The 20,425-nt window shown below is 34.8% G+C and overlaps 1 protein-coding gene across 1 annotated transcript in view; it reads left to right on the plus strand.

The window, feature by feature from the left end:
- Nucleotides 1-20,425, plus strand: part of LOC121387679 (chitin synthase chs-2-like) — a 163,521-nt gene that overhangs the window by 89,330 nt on the left and 53,766 nt on the right. Inside the window, exons 15-17 of the mRNA XM_041518871.1 lie at nt 14,004-14,059; nt 15,161-15,310; nt 16,956-17,067. Coding sequence (XP_041374805.1) covers nt 14,004-14,059; nt 15,161-15,310; nt 16,956-17,067 — 318 coding nt within the window. The remainder of the gene's footprint in view (nt 1-14,003; nt 14,060-15,160; nt 15,311-16,955; nt 17,068-20,425) is intronic.

Raw genomic sequence — 20,425 nt, forward strand, 5'->3', positions numbered from 1 at the left:
AGACCGTCAGATAGACACATTCACACAAGCATATTTTGCAGCCGGCACGCACGCACATATACACGCACTGAAATTCACGCAAAACATATAGCTATTAAAATGAACACAAATGAAGAGACATATATACACATCTATCACAAAACGCACACACAAGGTCGCTGTTAAAAAAAAAAATGGATGATGACACCCCCCCCCCCCCCCCCCCCAGTGTATTCTGATGTCAATGAACTGAATAAAATGGATGTTAAACAGTATTCCAGCTCGAAAAAGACATCGACTATTGAGTGTCGAACAAAGGTAAACGATGATCAAAGTCAATACATAAACATCACAGACGATTTCAGAACTAATTTTTAAATGTTTAAGATATACAGAAGAATAAAAGAAAGACAGAAATGTTTTATTTAACCACGCACTCAACACATTTTATTTACGGTTATATGGCGTCAAACATATGGTTAAGGACCACAGAGATAATGAGAGAGGAAACCCGCTGTCGCTACTTCATGGGCTACCCTTTTTGATTAGCAGTAAGGGATCTTTTATATGCACCATCCCACAGACGGGGTAGTACATACCACGGCCTTTGATATACTAGTCGTGGTGCACTGGCTGGAACGAGAAATAGCCCAATTGCCCCACCGATGGGGATCGATCCCAGACTGACGGCGCATCGTGCGAGCGCTGTACCACTGGGTTACGTCCTGCCCCACGTGCTGTTGCATAGTGAACCATGAGAACATTGTCGCTCCTGCACCACAAGAAATGGCATTCACAGGGAAAATGTCTACGTTGTACGAAGATGATTTTATTTTACTAAAGTAAAGCTGTACTCTCGCCTCACTGTCCTATAAGTCTTAACGACAAGACAGCTATCGCACTTAAAATCTATCTCAGAACTAGGAAGAGCCAAGGGACGTGAGTAACGTAAACTGCTTTACTAATTAATGCAAAAGACAAATGCAAATACTGGTTTAATAAACTAATGTGTTTCGCTTTCATTGGATATCGTAAATTATCTTGATAAATCAAAACCAGTCATTTCACCAGTTTAATGCATTGTGCAACAAAACAAGTCATTTCATCAGTCTAATACATTGAACAACGAAACAAGTCATTTCACCATTTCCATGCATTGTGCAACAAAACAAGTGGCTGCATCATTTTAATACATTGAGCAACAAAACAACTCATTTCTTCAATTTAATAGATTGTACAACCAAGCAAATCATTACCCCAGTTTAGTACATCGTACAACAAAACAAGTAATTTCACCACTTTCATGCATCGTACAACCGAACTGGTTAGTGGTTATTTCACCATTTTAATGTATTATACAACAAAACAAAGTTCACACGCGTCTCACTCTGAGCTCAATTATATGCCGAATAATGCATTTTTATATGGCTTAGATTAAGACACAACAGCCAATATATGTACATGTGTACAGGCTTCTGACTTTTTCTTTATATAACATATATCATCTCAAGCCCCCTTGCTACTTTACAGGAGAGGTGCCAGCAACACAGAAGGAATTTCTATTCATACATATATATATATATATATATATATATATATATATATGTCAGAAGACGTGAACAGAATTAACATTTATAGATACACTTGAATTTGGCGAAAATTTATTAATTCGCCAAAAACTAATTCTGTCGTTTTGACTGTTTGGCTAATTGAAATTGAATTTTTTGGGGTCCAACTTAAAACCGGAATAACCTATTACAAATATTAAGTATATTGAGACTGAAGAGTTTGAATTCAGGTGTGTTGCACAGATTAACATAATGTTTTCTTCTATATCAACATTATTGCGTCTACACTTCATTTCGATTTCATCAACATTTTCTGCCTGAATCCTTCTCACACACACCCTTTCCCACAAATTAAAATTTCATTATTTTCTGTACTGAAGAAAAAGTCAAGTGTTTTACACATATATTAAAATAAAATATTTCTCACTAAGTAAATTTGTTATTTTGTGAATACTTTTCTCACAATATTAATAGACATTTTATTGTTACTCCCACGATCATTTTTACCGGTATCATTCTCATACAATAAACCTCTCGACAATGAAAAACATGTCTTTATAATCTTAACATCTGTAACGTGTTATTTGTTATGGACTTATCAACACAAAATGTAATTGTTTACTCATTACAAATCACATCTCGCTACAGCTTGATTCATATCGTCATGTACATCTTTTATCCGGTATTTTTGTTTAACCCAGGAAATATCTCACAGTGACAAAAGGTCCTCTTTAATGTACTCAAAACAAGGCGTGTGTACGGTATGTTTACCCACGTTCGTAATTTGTATTCAAGGGCCGATTCCCGGTAAACACACTGAGTGGGAAAGTGATGAGTTTCGTGTATCTCGGGTGAACAGTATAAAACGAAATTCCAGTTACTGGAACACAACACAGGGAGTAACATATAACGAATATAATTCACGCTGACGATATAACCTTTTTTTTCTTCTTTTTTCTCACCAAAGTGTGTGTGTTCATATTCTTTAAAACAGGAATAACGGGTGAGTAATGTGGTATCTCTACAAGTATTACATCTGTATTAGCTTTGTTACATACAGTCACTAACACGGTCCGTAGGAACGATATCTCGAGGTGGGGGTACCATCTCTAGAGGGGAGTATCAACCTCTAACGGGAGTCGGGGTATCATCTCTAGAGGGGAGTCACAGCCTCTAATGGGAGTTGGGGATCATCTCTAGAGGGGAGTCACAGCCTCTAATGGGAGTTGGGGTATCATCTCTAGAGGGGAATCACAGCCTCTAATGGGAGTTGGGGTATCATCTCTAGAGGGGAGTAACAGCCTCTAATGGGAGTTCGGGTACCATCTCTAGAGGGGAGTCACAGCCTCTAATTGGAGTTGGGGTATCATATCTAGTGAGGAGTCACAGCCTCTGATGGGGTGGGTGGTGGGGTGGCAAGCCATATTGTGTTCCTTTATTTATATAGAGTAGGACAAAAAAACACCGTACATTTTCATCTTGGGGTGGGGGTAGTGGTGGGGCTGTGCCAAACACCCGGTTTCTATGGTCCTGTTAACCCTTGTTATGCAGTGTACAATGTTGTTTTTCTTTAGCTATTACAATTTTTAACGGCTAAATCATACATTACTTACGATTTCTTAGTTTAAATAGTAGTAGCTAAAAATATATTTCATAGGAAACAGAAACGATACGAACCAGACCTGCATTAAAAACATTAACATTCGCGAAGGATTTCATTTAGTTGAAACATTGTTTATTGTCTATAATATACGAAATGATTGGGCACAAGTTATCCAGCTTACGAGGACCTCTTCTCGTTACAGCTATTATAATAATATTTTATCGGCGACTATAACTATTATTAAGAAGATAAACATTCATAACAAAGTAAATATATAAAAAGCAAGCAAGACAAATAAATAATATAAATGAAAGAATGGACTGGTTCCCGACGCGGACATTCGGTTTACGTGTTGTGTATAAAATCCAGTCTTCCGGATTTGCTCGTATAACGGGAAAAAAAAGTTAGTTTTGCTTAACGACACCACTAGAGCACATTGATTAATTAATCATCGGCTATTGGATGTCAAACATTTAGCAATTCTGACTCGTAGTCATCAGAGGAAACCCGCCACATTTTTCCTGATGCAGAAAGTGATCTTTTATATCCACTTTCCCATAGACAGGAAAGCACACACCACGGCCTTTGACCAGTTGTGGTGTACTGGTAGGAACGAAAAAACACCAACCAGTTGAATAGATCCATGGTGTCATTAATGCTGTTACTGTTTGTGTAATCCATCATGTGTTTCTGTCACCATATTTCCAACCAATACTTCTGTTTCAAAAGACTTTCAAAGAAAATACATTTTCCACAAAATTAATGATCGTCTATATTACATATACAAACTTGGATAGCGTGAAATACATTGAAATTATTTGAACAGTAACGTTTTTTTTTGTGTGTTTTTTCTGTTTTACTTGTTTCATACTTTTACAATTTTAACCCTTACAAGACTTCTTTAGTCACATTGGGTCTCGCCAAACTTTGAGACAAGACATCCTTTAGCAAACACCTAGTTTCATTACTTTGAAAACATCGTTTCATGATCACATGTTAAGTTCTTCTTAGTCGTATACCTATTGGATATAGTCTAATTTTATATAAACCCACCTCGTTTGTTCGACATTCCATCAACCGTCCATTCTACACATCGGTTTGGATGATCACACTACCCGAAATTACCAAAAACATACCGAATTGATCCAAAATATCAGAGCGCAAGCTTCAGGTTTTACGTTTCTATGAATGTTATTTGGTAACAGAGCAAGTATTATTATCATTTTATAAATGAAATAAATAGTTATAAATAATTGTAGTGTAGAATACAGCACAGGAAATCTGATTGGACATTACGTGCTCGCTTAATCTCCACTACTCTGAGCGTAGGCCTATCCAGCAAATTCTTATCCATGTTTAGATATGACGCACTTATTATTAATATTTTCTAGTGAACACGTTGCTACTTCTAGTTAATTTGTAAAAATAATTTATAAAGCCCCCATTTACAAACAATACTTTTTTAAATATGCATGTCCCGTTTCAGATCCCGGACGAGCGCCCAATTTTCACTCCTGTCACGGGGATCCTATAATACCCGTAACTGAATGAAACATGATTATCCAAATATCTCTCCTAACTGTATATCTAGTAGATCTCTCTGTAATGGGCAGTTCAAAAACCCGCGTGGCTCGTCTAGGTATGATCAGAGATAAGATATTGTATAAAGTATGTATAATATAGCACTAGTTCACTAGAATACACAACAAAACACAATACATTTTGGAATCTGTATTAATACTACGCTGACAAATGTACTGCCGCAGTAGTTAATTAACAACAACAAATAATAACAACCCAGAACTGATCACTTAATTAGTTAATCTCTAGGTGTCTAGTTTACACAATATTGTAATCACTTCACCGTGACACAACATCCACACGTGTGATAATTGAGAAACGCTTCCAGGGGAACTTAATTAATAAAGGAATTACAACTCTATTCCTAACTGGTTAATTTTTAATTAACCCTTACTACCCATTCAGTAACGTATGATAATTGAGAAACGCTGCCAGGGGAACTTAATTAATAAAGGAATTACAACTCTATTCCTAACTGGTTGATTTTTAATTAACCCTTACTACTCGTTCAGTAACCTTGTAATACAGACCTAATACTGGTACCTATTACAATAAAGACAATAACCTACAGTTTACCTAGGTCCTCTGGGATGACTGGCTAAGCTTTAATAATTATTTAGAACAGTGAGCCTACAGTTTACTGCGTCAGATTACCGGCAGCACCGTCTAAATAATATTGGTATAATACAGTATTAAAATATTTAAAGTCACATCAATCACATCAAGGTTATACACAGAGCAGAAATAATATATAATTACCACGTCCGGACTGAACTTATATATTTCGTTCAGTGGACGACGTCCATTTCCCCTGCAGCCTTCCTATGTTTCTCCCCGATATCTCTAAAACCCTAGCTATTTATCATAAAACCGAATATCGCCTGGGAGTACATCGCGGCACCGAATACTTACAAGTGATATTTCCACAGCGACCAAGACGGCATCTCTTTTTTAGAAGCCTACACTGGTCGTCGCCTAGTTCACCAGCAATACCCCGAACGTACCGAACTAGCGGAGGTATTACGTAACTACTGGCCACATGGCCTCCGCACCTGCTCTGGGTGTGTATTAGAACAATTCGACCACCGTTGCGCAGCGGAGGTATTACGTAACAAAGTGCCCACCTGGGCTTAAGTGCATATTGGGACTGCACACGGCCCTCTAAAACAATTAATATCGCCACAGGCGAAAAGAAATTAAGCGCATGTTCCGTCACAGACAGTTAAATATTTAAAGCTGCCATCTTGCCACCAAATCTGTAACATCATCTTCTAATACAAAATACAACTCCGCTAGTTTTAATTTAATCTAATAATTTTATCTATAAATAAATATTGTCAATGCCTTCATGCAATACACAAGTTCGTTATATATATATATATATATATATATATATATATATATATATATATATATATATATATATATGTTGTATGTATGTATGTGTGTATGTTTATGTATGTGTATATGAATGTCTCTCTCTCTCTCTCTCTCTCTCTCTCTCTCTCTCTCTCTCTCTCTCTCTCTCTCTCTCTCTCTCTCTCTCTCTCTCACACACTGTTGGTGCACCAAAGTCTATTCAACCCGTCGGGTAGTTCGAGCCATGCATTCGGCCGTTGTCGGGTGCTTCTGTAACACAAAAACAAATCGGCACACCTCGCATATTTCCGTAAAACTGGCTTGGGCGAGATGGTCCGATTGATTCATGAGTAACGAAGTCGTCGTCAAATGTCGGATGAGATACATATTTGTAACTATTATTTATCACCGTTAAATAAACAAATAACAAACACACTGGTAGTCTGTATTTATAAATATTTATTTATTTAAAAAATCGTTCTTTACTATGCTGTTGTAGAATCTTTTGCGACATATTGACAACGCTGAGAAAAAAAATGAATGCATGAAGCACAGGCGGAGGGCCTTTACCTGTTATTGTTGCAATCACTACATTACAATGATCTCTCCTGTATTTCAAGTTAAAAACAGAATATGCTGACGCTCAGTCATAGAGTAGCGATTAAAATGATTAAAGTAAACCGGCGAGGCCTGGCTAGGCTCACCAATTGATTGGTGTTACAGGCAAGGTTCAATCAGCTAACGATTGTCGTAGTACAATTGTCTGTACTAGAAAGATAATTACCAATGTGGTGCTAAATAAACAACACGATAAGCCGGCATATAATCAAGGATTAATTCGTTCCACTTCCAAATTTATAATAACTTACTTTGAGACTGATGTAAAAGGGTCGATAAAAAATTCGTACATAGATATTTTTTGTCTTTCTTCGGATAGACTTAGTCGTTCGAGCTAAATATGTTTAATTTTACAGTTAGGACCAATAAACTGGTTCGAGAGAAAGCTTCTGTTCGACCCTAGGGGTATTCGACCAATCAGCACCAAAATAAAAGGGTTTAATAGAGAGAAAAAATCGGGACATTGTACTTGGTTCGAGAATACCGGTAGGTTCGACCGTTGGGCGTTCGAGCCAATGAGATTCTACTGTGTGTGTATATATACACACACACCGCACATGTGTTAAGTCACTCAGCCTTTCTGACCTTTGACCGTTAAATAAAATGCCACTAATTTCATTTTCAGATTCAAATTCCTTTATAAACAGCCAGATTGGTATTGCTCAAACTCGTTAGTCGCTGACATTAATCGTCACGTGGTTCTCTGCCACCTTTTGTAAATATTTCACCCGCACTGAAGACTGAGGTGCATTTGTTACTGGGTTAATATTGACAAAACGGATGCATGAAAGTTTACACGGTGTTCTGTTAAATATATCCCACAAGTGGACCGACTACTTGTATATAGACTTTATTGTGATTGAAATTAAGCGAAATGTAAAGATTCTAACAATTGTAGGCTAATTTTCTGCACTGTTTGCACACAATTGAAATGCACTAAATTTTCACGAAGCGAAAAGAAAAGAAAAGAAATAAAGGAAGAAAGAATTTTTTTTCCCAGACAGATTATTTCTAGAATTAAAGGACGGTGTAAAGTTGGATAGCTTTAAATTTTCCTAGATGCCGTTAGGAGCAGTATAGAGTTGCAAGGCAAAGTACAATGGAACTGAAGCGTTTTAAACTATACAAAATAAGCGAGGTAGGATTAATATAAAATTATATGTGCTTTTCTTTTGTGTGCATGACGCTTTTTGTCGATAATTTCAGACATTTTAAAAATATTTTGCGAATCTGTGCACCAGATTCAAATTGAGTATTGTTCTGTTTAGGTGGGGGTTTTTTTTGCATAAGAGATAAAACAATAGTATATGACGTATATACACATAGGTTATTTTGATCTTGTGACTAATTATTGGTAATGTTAAAATGTTTATTCAAGAATTTATGTGAAGCAGAGATTGGTTGACTCGCTCAGACTGTCACATATTACATGACTATACACACATTATATGACGTAAAACAATAGTTACGGATAAACTAGTCTCTGAGTGGCAGTCCTCGTTTGGGAGTACAGTTAGAATCTATTGTCAAGTAAAGGATCTCGGGAGTGGCTGTTCTCCTATAGACGAGTCACTAGATAGAGATTCATGGAATCAACCACTAATTTACCAAATGTCCATTCGACTGCATTGTACAGAGATACTATCTTGGTCTTGGATAACGGTTTTGCCGTTCAGATTAAAAATTAGGCGATTACTTTGCTTATTTTCAGTAAAAAGGATTAACCTTTTTTAACTTAAAGTTTATTGAAATATCACAATTACTATCGAGTTAATATTTATTTTTTAAATGCCAGACATTTTGATAGTAATATGTACAGATATTTAAAGATGCAGTTTTCTAAAATATTCATCCATATTTATTTCTTCTTGTAATATATCATTCTCCAGTAACCCTCAGATTAATTATTTAACTCGCCTTATTATAAGTATATTATTCTACATGCCTTACCATCTCCTGTAAAACTCATTTGTCACTGTAAAATATTGTTATTACATATTATGTTGTGTAACAGCATAAGTTTTAATACTAGTGCAGCACAATTTCACAAAACATCATAAGCCTAGTTTTGCACGTAAACGTAAATCTACGACTAAACAACAATTATTATTACTATTAGATGTATAAAACAACAAATATAGTTAGAAACATACATATTTAATTTTCTTTTGTCCTTAAAAAGCTCCATTTTCCTTAATGATGTAATTTTCTTCGTAAAATAGATGCTGAATACTCGTAAATGTATACCTGGTATAACTGCTAGTCGCAGACGTAAACGTACGATGTTTTATGAAATTGCCCTCTGTATTGTCGATTGGCAGGGCGTTTTCGGTACAATTCTCTGTAAATCTGATTTACAAAACCTTATTCTGTCATCATCATCGTATCTCTGTTTGTCCTTAGGAGGACCGCCACTCCTCCAGGAGATCCGTAACAGGATGTTTCATCACTCCTGCGCCGTCTGTTAGAGGACTGCCACTCCCAAACCAAGCTTAGAAAACCCAAACCTGCACGGAATCAAATAACAATCAATCAATAAGCCAATCTGTAACAACATATTACAAATATGGAAGAAAATGTGTCTGTTGTCATAGGACAGTGGAAACTTTTTTTTCATTTCTGTTGGGGGAGACCTGATGTATAAAGTGTCCTTGTATTTTCATAATTTTATATTTGTTTCAATCTTTAGATCATATTAAACAAATGTTACAGCAAAATTGATTCAATAGACCTTTTAATGATAATTAAATTAAAATTGTGATTTTATAACATACCAAGTCGTAAATAAACTTTTCAAAATATGTAATTTGGTGTTTTAGATTGTTTCGTCCTTTAAACACTAAATAGTCCTATTTTGAAAATGTGTTGGTCTCATTAAGTTCATTTTTCCTTATATTTCTTCTGCAACTATCATCACCCTTTAAACAATGCCTACATAAATAATTTGCTACTGAAACAAAAAATATCTTTATAACAGAATCTTATACTCAGTTATGGCTCGTGCAATACCCACTTTCTAATATTGGAGAAATATTAATGCTCTGAGGACTCATTAAATCTTTGTCGTGTATTTACGATAATAATAATAATAATAAGCTGTCTGTTATGTTATCACCTTGGAGCTGAGTGGGCCACACAATATTATTTTATTTTATACTTTTAGGGAACCGTGTAATAAATTTCGCTAAAGAGTCTGTCCTTATAGTTCTACCACTGTAACATGTTGATAACAGAAACTTTTGTCGAATAAAACTACATATTAAATAAAAAGTTCTCATTTAGAATATTAGTGTATATCTATCTATCTAGATCTAGATCTAGATCTAGATCCATCCATCCATCCATCCATCCATCTATAATAATTGCGTACGTTCTACAACATATATATTGTGAACCACCTATGAATACTCTATGAATATAGAAATACTGATACAAGAACATGTATTTTTGCTGTTAACAAGTCTATCATTGAAACATGATGCCATGGCAACACACTTGGAATATACTTTATAACGCAAATACCCAAATTTGGTCTTCTTATTTCCTTCAAAGAAGCTCCGTTTCGTATTGTAATTACTCTTTAGTATTACAAACTTTTATAATGTCTCTAAAACAAGATCAGTCTCAATGACAAAACCGTATTCCGTGATCAAAATCGTATCTCTGTACAATACAGAGTCCGAAGGAGTTTTTGGTAAAGTCGTGATTGCTTTCCTAATCCACTATCAAGTGCTCGTCCTTAGGGGGACTGCCACTCCCTAAGAGATCCGCAACAAACTTGTGATTAATTCAGTTAACAAAAGTCCATCCGAGTATTTCAGAACTTCATCACTTCACCTAACTTTCTAAACAAATGCACCGTATTACAAAACAAACGATAGGTCAAACAGTTAACACAATATAAAACAGAAACAAAATAATATTTAAAATACGCTTTAAAACAAACGAAAAGTAAAAAAAAAAAAAAAAAAAAAAAAAAAAAAAAATGGTGTGGGTTGTGAGATTTTCCAACAAGTTACATAGTTAACGATTGCGTCACTGTCTCGGTTTTAACTCATCTCATCAGCATGAAATATTTTGAGCTGTTCTGCTAAAGGGCAAAGCTATTGACGTGCTAAATCAATTGGTTTCTTTTTTCTTTCTTTTTAAAAAAAAAAAACAGAGGCTAAAAAAAGGTGTGTTACAGTGTCAGAGAAGCTTCTACCAGATGCGTAGGCCTTCATTCTGATTGGCTATTTCCGCAAGCACCCACCCGTAACTCACCGATCAAACATCGCCAAACAAACATGGCGCTCGTGTCGATGTGACGTCACAACACGTTCACGATTCGCAACCTGTGTCCAATCGTGACGTTACGTTTTACCGAATGTACAGACAAGTACATAGGTAAACTTCAAACGCCCAACTTTCTTTTGAATGGTCTTACTAACTCATTTCGCTGCAGCCAAATTAAAGTTTAACTTCAATGCTAGAGATGTGCCTAATGTAGCGCTAGGTAGAGAACTGTGTTATGTGCATTTCTTATTGGATATAACATTGTATCCTTGTCTTTGTTCTTCCGGATACCCCTTTTAAGGATATACCAACCAATCTCATTCTACTTTGGAATAACAGGATACTTGTCTAGTACTGGAAATATTATTGATCAAATTGTACAAAATGGGTAAGATTTTAAGAAGTTGAAAACCAACATTTTATTTAAAATGTTACATAGTTTGAAAATAATATGACAAATGTTTGGATTATATATTATATCATATTAGTCTTTCAACATATTGGTTTGATGCTAATTTTTGTATTTTGATATTTAAACAACTTTGAATTATAAATGAAGGAACCGATCCAAATTATTAATCAATGATTTTGTTTTTATTATATTTTTTTGTTGTTGCATATTAAAGCTTTTTCTTGTTAACTTAATTATTACTTTAAATTGTCAATTTTAGCATATCTGGTGTGTGTTTTGTCGTCCTGGGCCATTTATTCAAATCGTAGTTAAATTAACTAGATGTGACCGGCATTTGACCATTATTCCCAAAACAAGAGTGGCGCGGTGGTTTGATTATTATAATATTTAGTACATTTGGAATGACAACACTGAAAGGATACCCGCTATAACGGAGTTAATTAACCATTTCCTATCTAGCATAAAATAACTGAGTGCAGTCAATTAAAAAAAGAAGAAGAAGAAAAAGAATTTTTTTAATTGTATTTAAAAACACGAATTAATGCGTAGCGAGTTAAGATCTGTTCCATTTTAATTTAAAATGACACTTCTAATTTAAAAGAACACATTTTCTGGCGGGGGGGGGGGGGGGGGGGGGGGGGGTGGGGGGGGAGAGACTATATTTGCCCCTTGCTAGATACGGCCCTCTTAACTATTGTTTACAAGAATTCACACAGAAGTTTAAAACATTTTCTTCAAACGTTTTAACATCGTTTCAGTTCTTTTCTTCGTTTCCATGGAATTCAGCTAAATTCAGAATCAGAACGAAATGGGAATTTCGCTTTATTTTGCTTTTGCGTTATAATATCTATATATAACATTTTTGATTTTCTTTGCACTTGTATGATTTTGTTCGGAGAAAGTTATGACAGTGAAGATCTTCCTTGATCTCTGTTTTAAAGAAGCTTACGAGTTCTTTGAAAGGAGATTTCGCCATGCACCGTAAAGTCCCATCACGTGTGCTGTGAGCGGTTTTCATATGATAGGATTGACAGCTATGTGATATAAATACAACACACAGAAATCAAAGCTGCAAAAAAGCATTATCACATTTTCGAATCTTATATCTTGTACTATGTACATGCTATCCGCGGATTCTGTAATAAACAGAGACTGGGTGTAGCTCAGTGGTAGAGCGCTCACGTTTGTTGTATTCGGTTCTACGATTCATCGCTTTGGATAGACCTGCATACTTCCCGTCCCATCCAGAACGCTGCGATGGGTACAGACAAACAGACATACACATTTTATATTTTCGTCTCACCCTGTGTACAAATAAGATAAATAAGAACAATAAAACTAATACAACGATGCATAAAACGACAGAAACCAATCATATGACGTAGAGGGAGGTGCACCAAAAGACGTGGTATGTCGTTCTGTCATGTCTATGACAAGTTGCATAGAAAGGATCTTTTGCCTCTCTATCATTGGACATACCATAGCTTGAAGAGAACGTACATTGGAATGAAAGAAATACAATCAAGACAATTTCACAGGATTGTATATAAGATATTGCAGTTCTGTACCAATGTCTATCATACTATCCTAAATTAGTGTGTGTGTGTGTGTGTGTGTGTGTGTGTGTGTGTGTGTGTGCGCGCGTGTGTGTGTGTGTAAGATGAATATCAAAACGAAGTAATGGTTTACCTTGTAAATATATTCCTCCTGTTCCATATCATTCTGTCTAATAAAAAATCCGATTACGGACTTAAAATTAATATTATTAAAAGCATAATTATTAGTTTTAAAACATTCACAGCTGAATATTGTTTTAGTCGCTGTTGAGGTGGAATGTTTGTAAATCTTCAGAAAACGAAACCAAATCGCTACATTTTTGACCTTGTTAAAAATGTGTTAACTTTCTAAATCGTTAGTAAAGTATAGTTGTTTATGGTATACTATATATTTAATTGATTTGAGGTAGCTTGTTTTCAAAAACATATTCGACTGTCAACGTACGAAATTGTATGCGAATGTGTTTTATATGCAAGATATACAAATTATATTTTTGTTTGCATCAGGATAAAAATAACATTTCATCTAAGGAAGGAAAGAAATGTTATATTTAACGACGCACTCAACACATTTTATTTACGGTTATATAGCGTCGGACACGCAGATATTGAAAGAGGAAACCTGCTATCGCCACTTTATGGGCTACACCTTTTGATGAGCAGCAAGGGATATTTTATATGCACCATCCCACAGAGAGGATAGTACATACCACGGTCTTTGTTACACAAGTTGTGTATTAGTCAACAACTGATGTTCATTTTGCAAGTCACTGCCTCTAACTGACGTATTCACATTGTTTTATTACCTTGTTATTATATACGGAATGTCGCAATATACAAACATTCTGATGTCATTGCTTTATTTTTCTGTCACATAATTATAGTTATACAACTTTAAAATAAATAAATATGTCAACAATACAAATGTTCATGCTCCAGTCCAATTAAGGTTCAAGCACTTACATTTGTGGTTATGAATATATATTCTTTCCTGTATTCTTATCTTCTCACTATGAAGAGTGCATTTTATTTGTCTCCCTTGTTTATTTTAGAACTCTCTCGTGGACTTGATGACGCGGATGAATTCCTCCCAGCCTCATTTCGTTAGGTACGTGAGACGTGCGTGATGCGGTTGCTTTCATTTGTGTCTAATTGCTCATCCTCGTTTGCTTTTCGTTGAATGAAAACTGCGTAGTTTTATTCATACACATGTCGTGTCACGTGAACGGCTTTATTTTAGTGTGCAATTGTTTAGTTTTCCCTTTCATTACCTCCTATATATTAAAAAAAGTATTTCCTTGTCCAATCTTTGACGTGAGTAGTAAGGGTTTTTAGACAGTTTTTATTCATAATATATTCTCTTAAACTTTACTTGGTTCTGTGTATGTCTTCAATTAATATTTAAATTTGTTTTTTGTTTTTTAATATAGGTTGTATAATATATTGATACATATTCTTTTTCCAAAAATTATGTTGAGAGCAATTAATCAAGTTTGTTATAGAAACTATTATAAAATGTTTGCTTGCAATCTGTATATTTGGAATTATAATTTAAACTTACTTAGAGGTTTTCTTTAAAAAATAAATAACAATCTTCCAATTTTCGGGGGGTCTTTTTTAAGTATTCTTTTTCCTTCATTCATCATATAATGTTTGTGATTGTTTAACCTGGAAAAACATTACTATTTACAATGCTTATTTCTCTTCCATTTGGTTGTTTATTTTTTATTTTTTTATTTTACATTAATGTGTAAAATACTTATGGTTGGTAATCATATATCAGTGCACATAACTAATTTACTACGCGTATTTAGCGGGTATTAATGTTACTATCTGAAATCTAAGAAGAGTTGATAATAATTGTGTGGACGTTTCAATTTAATTATTTACATTTCTTTTAAGCTGTGTAATATTTTCAGTTTAAATATGTGAAAGAAAAAAACAATTAAAACAAAATCTAATAAAGTTTTTAATTAATTAGAATTAAATTAAATTAAATCGTTGAAATTAATTAAACTAAATAATTTAAATTAAATAAATTAAATCAAATTAAATAATTTAAATTAAATTCAATAAATTTAAATCAAATTCAGTTAAATATAATTAAAGAATGAAGCTTCTTGTTATACTATACGTTTTATCGTGCATTCTATTTGCTCATTATTTAATTCTTTGTGTATATGTTTCTAAAACTTCGACTGTATTTTAGGTGCATCAAACCTAACGAACAGAAATCGCCGGACAAATTCCAAGTAGAACAGGTTGTGAATCAGCTCAAATCGAACGGGATCTTCGAGATCTCCCGAGTACGCCAGATGGGCTTCCCCCTGAGAATCGAGTTCGAGGAATTTGTAGAAAAGTTAGTTTTCCCTTCATTAATAATCGGATCTATCCATCCGTCCCTCCGTCTGTAATTCCGTATTTCTCTCTGTGCATATACCCTTCAACCATCTATACATCCATCTATTCTGTCCATCCATTTGTTCATCCATCCATCTATCGATCGATCGATCGATCGATCGATCCATCCATCCATCCATCCATTCATCTATCCATCCATCTATCCATCCATTAATCAGTGTTTTTCTGTTCAATTATTTTGTTAGTCTGTATGTCCCCTCTCTCTCTCTCTCTCTGTCTCTGTGTCTCTTTCCTATGTCTTGTTCTAGCCACTGGTTTATCACATGCCGTGGTATGTGCTATCCTGTCTGTGGGATGGTGCATATAAAAGATCCCTTGCTACAAATGGAAAAATATAGTGGGTTATCTTTCTAAGACTATCAGAATTATCAACTGTTTGACATCCACTAGCCGATGATTAATAAATCAGTGTGCTCTAGCGGTGTCTTTAAACAGGCAATCTTTAACTTTAATTGTGTCTCTTTCGCTCTTGCTCTCTCACCGTGCATCCATCAATTTATATATGTTAATACATTTTAGTATTACTCTGTATATCCCTCTGTCTCTCTTTTTCTTTGTCTCTGTCAATCTTTTACTCTATCACCCTAACTCTATCTCTTTCTCCATTCACCTCTCTCTTCCTCTCTCCATTTATAAAGATATTTTAGAAGAGTATTTTCCACACATAAACTCTTTTGACAACATCATGGTCATAGTTTAAACATGTTTGTTTCAATCGATGCATCACATATAGTTAAATCGTGCTATTTGATACCTTTATAAAAGTACTCCCAGTGTGATCACGCTCAGTTTTATAATCAAGACCAGTAGCAAACGGGGCACTAGAGTCCCCCCCCCCATCCCCACCCCACCCCATTGGGCCTAAAACGTTTAAACATTGATTTATCCTACACAAATTTATTTTCCACTATAGAATGGCTATCCCCCATTATATGTCGTTCTTACGGAAAAGTAATTTATCCTGGACGAAAGAAGTGTTTTATTTAACGACGCACTCAACACATTTTATTTACGGTTATATGGCGTCAGACATATGGTTAAGGACCACACAGATTTTGAGAGGAAACCCGCTGTCGCCATTACATGGGCTACTCTTCCGATTGGCAGCAAGGGATCTTTTATTTGCGCTCCCCACAGGCAGGATAGCACAAACCATGGCCTTTGTTGAACCAGTTATGGATCACTGGTCGGTGCAAGTGGTTTACACCTACCCATTGAGCCTTGCGGAGCACTCACTCAGGGTTTGGAGTCGGTATCTGGATTAAAAATCCCATGCCTCGACTGGGATCCGAACCCAGTACCTACCAGCCTGTAGACCGATGGCCTGCCACGACGCCACCGAGGCCGGTATTTATCCTGGACGAAGGAACCGGCGTAAATTGACATCTGCGTCCATGACAGGCGTACGCTACAACAACTTGCTCTGAATGTGCACGTTAAGACCTATGACGTGACGTGACGTGACCTGACCTGTAATTCTCCCACCATCAATGCAAGACACATGAAAAATAGAATCCCGAAGAGATTAACATGCACCTGTTTGGTATTGTTGTCATTGATTATTGTATTGTTCTCTTACACAGGTATAAACTATTGGCCTTTCCTCCCACACATCATGTGCCTCCAACCTCTGAAAGTTGTGACACTATAGCCAAGATTACAGGACTTGAAGAATACGAACTTGGTACTACAAAGGTAAGTTGTCTTAACTGCACATTAATGAGTGTTCAATACACAATAGCTAGTGGTTGGTGACAGAGAATGAATGAATGAAAAATTTGTATGAATAAATGAATGATTGTTTAACGACACCCCAGCACAAAAATACACATTGCTATTGGGTTTTAAACAAAGGTAGGTATATGAATATGATTAAATTAAAACTAAAAATGACATACTTATGTTAGAAAAACGAAAACAAACAAACAAAAAGAAAAAAGGGAAAAGAACTATGTGAAAAAAACCCCACAATACAATATAATACAAATATGAAGGTAAGCATATTTTAAAATTTTGAATAAAAATAAAAATGTCTTAAAAACTTTAAAATGAATTCAGGTGTAATTAATTTTTTTTACTACATTTCTGTTGCCAAATATATGTTTTCTCCTCGGCTTCAAATGATTATGGTGAGAGAGAAATCGGTATCTGTTGAGCTATTAAAGCCTACTCTGAATTAGAGATGGTACCGGATACGAACCCAGTACCTTTCAACCTTAAAGGCACAGATGACGTAACCATTGTGTTATCAAGGTTAGCCATCCAGTCTGTATAAATATTATCAATTAATTAACCAGTTTGTATAAATATAATCAGTTAGTTAGCCAGTGTGCACATATATTATCAGTCAGTTAGCCATATTATCAGTTAATTAACCAGTGTGTATAAATATTATCAGTCAGTTAGCCATATTATCAGTTAATTAACCAGTTTGTATAAATATGATCAGTTAGTTAGCCAGTGTACACATATATTATCAGTCAGTTAGCCATATTATCAATTAATTAACCAGTTTGTATAAATATGATCAGTTAGTTAGCCAGTGTGCACATATATTATCAGTCAGTTAGCCATATTATCAGTTAATTAACCAGTCTGTATAAATATGATCAGTTAGTTAGTCAGTCTGCTCATATATTATCAGTCTGTTAGCCACTCTGTATAAATATTATCAGTAAGATAGCCAATTTATACAAATTGTATTAGTTAGTTAGCCTGTCTGTACAAATATTGTCAATTAATTAGCCACTCTTTACAAATGTTATTATTAAGTTAGCCAATCTGTAAATATATTATCAGTTAGTTAGCCAGTTTGTCTAAATATGATCAGTTAATTAGTCATTATGTATAAATATTATCAGTAAGTTAGCCAGTCGCTATAAATATTATGAGATAGTTAGCTATTATGTACAAATATTATCAGTTAATTAACCAATCTGTACAAATATTATCAGTAAGTTAGCTAGTCTCTATCTCTCAGATAGGTAACTAGCTTGTATAAATATTATTAGTTAAAATAATTGTTTTGGTTATTGGTCTGGTTAGTATGATAGTAATAACTATATAATGTAATGTGTTAATGGAAAACAGACAGCTTAATGTTTTAGTGGTAAATAAATAACATAGTGTGTTAGTGGTAAACAAATAACATAGTGTGTTAGTGGTAAATAAATAACGCAATGTGTTAGTGGTACACAAATAACGTAATGTGTTAGTGGTACACAGATAACGTAATATGTTAGTGGTAAATAAATAACGTAATGTCTTAGTGGTAAATAAATAACGTAATGTGTTAGTGGTAAATAAATAACGCAATGTGTTAGTGGTAAATAAATAACGTAATATGTTGTTGGTACACAGATAACGTAATATGTTAGTGGTACACAAATAACGTAATGTGTTAGTGGTACACAAATAACGTAATGTGTTAGTGGTAAATAAATAACGTAATGTGTTAGTGGTACACAAATAACATAATGTGTTAGTGGTAAATAAATGACGTAATGTGTTAGTGGTACACAAATAACGTAATGTGTTAGTGGTACACAAATAACGTAATGTGTTAGTGGTACACACATTACGTAATATGTTAGGCATAAACAATAATAACGTAATGTTAGTGGTAAACATACATGCTATTGGAAAACAAGTAAGATGTTATTGGTAAAAAAATAAAGTAATATGTTAGTTAGTGTATACAGGATAAAAATAATTTTAAATTTTGATTTCTTAATATTTTGTTTCCCTCCCTTTCACAATTCCGGATCCTATTCTAAATGGAACAGATGCTTTAAAATTATTAAATCCGGAACTCTTGCTTCTTGGATCTCATTTTTGGACTACTGGAATACTAGAAACAACAGCCTCGACCTTGTGTTGTTGCATTTTTTTAAATGTTGTACTCTGTTGAATAAAAAGGATTCTGTGTGCTCCTGCAATGTATCCAAAAGAGCAGTCTTTACCGCGTATAAATGTGACAAAATGTTGGGTATTCAATTAAAGCATATCTTCCTACTTCGCACGGATGTACAGCAGTGTACACAATTCATCCTAGATCAGTCTTAAATGGCAAGAAGTTCCCACGAAAGCTCGGCTTAACAAAGCATTTTCATGGGCAAGATTTAGCATAGTGCAAAAGAGTCTACCCAACACAAAACGGAGAAGAATTTTATCAAACACCCCAGTACATTGTCTAAAATCTCTGGTTTGCATTTCAAACATTTAACCTATTTTGCTAATGCACAAGATCAACAGAACTGTAACCGTAATAAACTATTATGTTTTCATTGTCAACACGTTTTGAAAATTAAGCAGCTATTTTAAGAATGAATGAATTTATATTTAACACACCCCAGCAAGAAATATATATATATATATATATTGGTTTATGGATGTCGGTGTTAATGGATTGAGATAGAGAACGTATTTTCGCAATTTACAAAAGGAGGAAAATAAACTTAGGTAATAATTATACAATATAGGCCCTTTTGAGATGGGAGCTTTTGCAGTTAGTCTAAATTAAAATCTGTTTTCTGGCGATTCTTCTATTCAAGTCAAATATTGGATTCTACTAGACGTTTTGTTCCGTTTTTAGGACACTTTATTTAGAAGATGTGTCACATTTTGTCTTATTTCATTTCAATTTATTTCCGTGCTCATATCCAGTTAAGGTTCACGCACGCTTGTCCTGGGCACACACACCTCAGTTATCTGGGCTGTCTGTCCAAGACAATAGGTTAGTGGTTAGTTGTTAGTGGTTAGTGAGAGAGAAGAGGGTGTAGTGGCCTTACACCTACTCACTGAGTCATTAAAACTGGCTCTGGGTGTGAGCCGGTACCTGTACCTACCAACCGTATGTCAAGGCTGGTATTTTGTTAAACAAATTTACAGACAGAACGTGGTGGATTGTTTCTCAAAAATAACCAATTATCATAATTTATGGTGGTGATTATGACGATGGTGACAACGTTGGTAATAAGAATGATAATGGTGTTGGTAATGATCGTGGTGATAATGGTGGTAGTGTTGGTGACGTTGATGGTAATTATTGTGA

Source organism: Gigantopelta aegis, chromosome 2 (genome assembly GCF_016097555.1).
Source record: "Gigantopelta aegis isolate Gae_Host chromosome 2, Gae_host_genome, whole genome shotgun sequence".
In the NCBI taxonomy this organism is placed as follows: domain Eukaryota; kingdom Metazoa; phylum Mollusca; class Gastropoda; order Neomphalida; family Peltospiridae; genus Gigantopelta; species Gigantopelta aegis.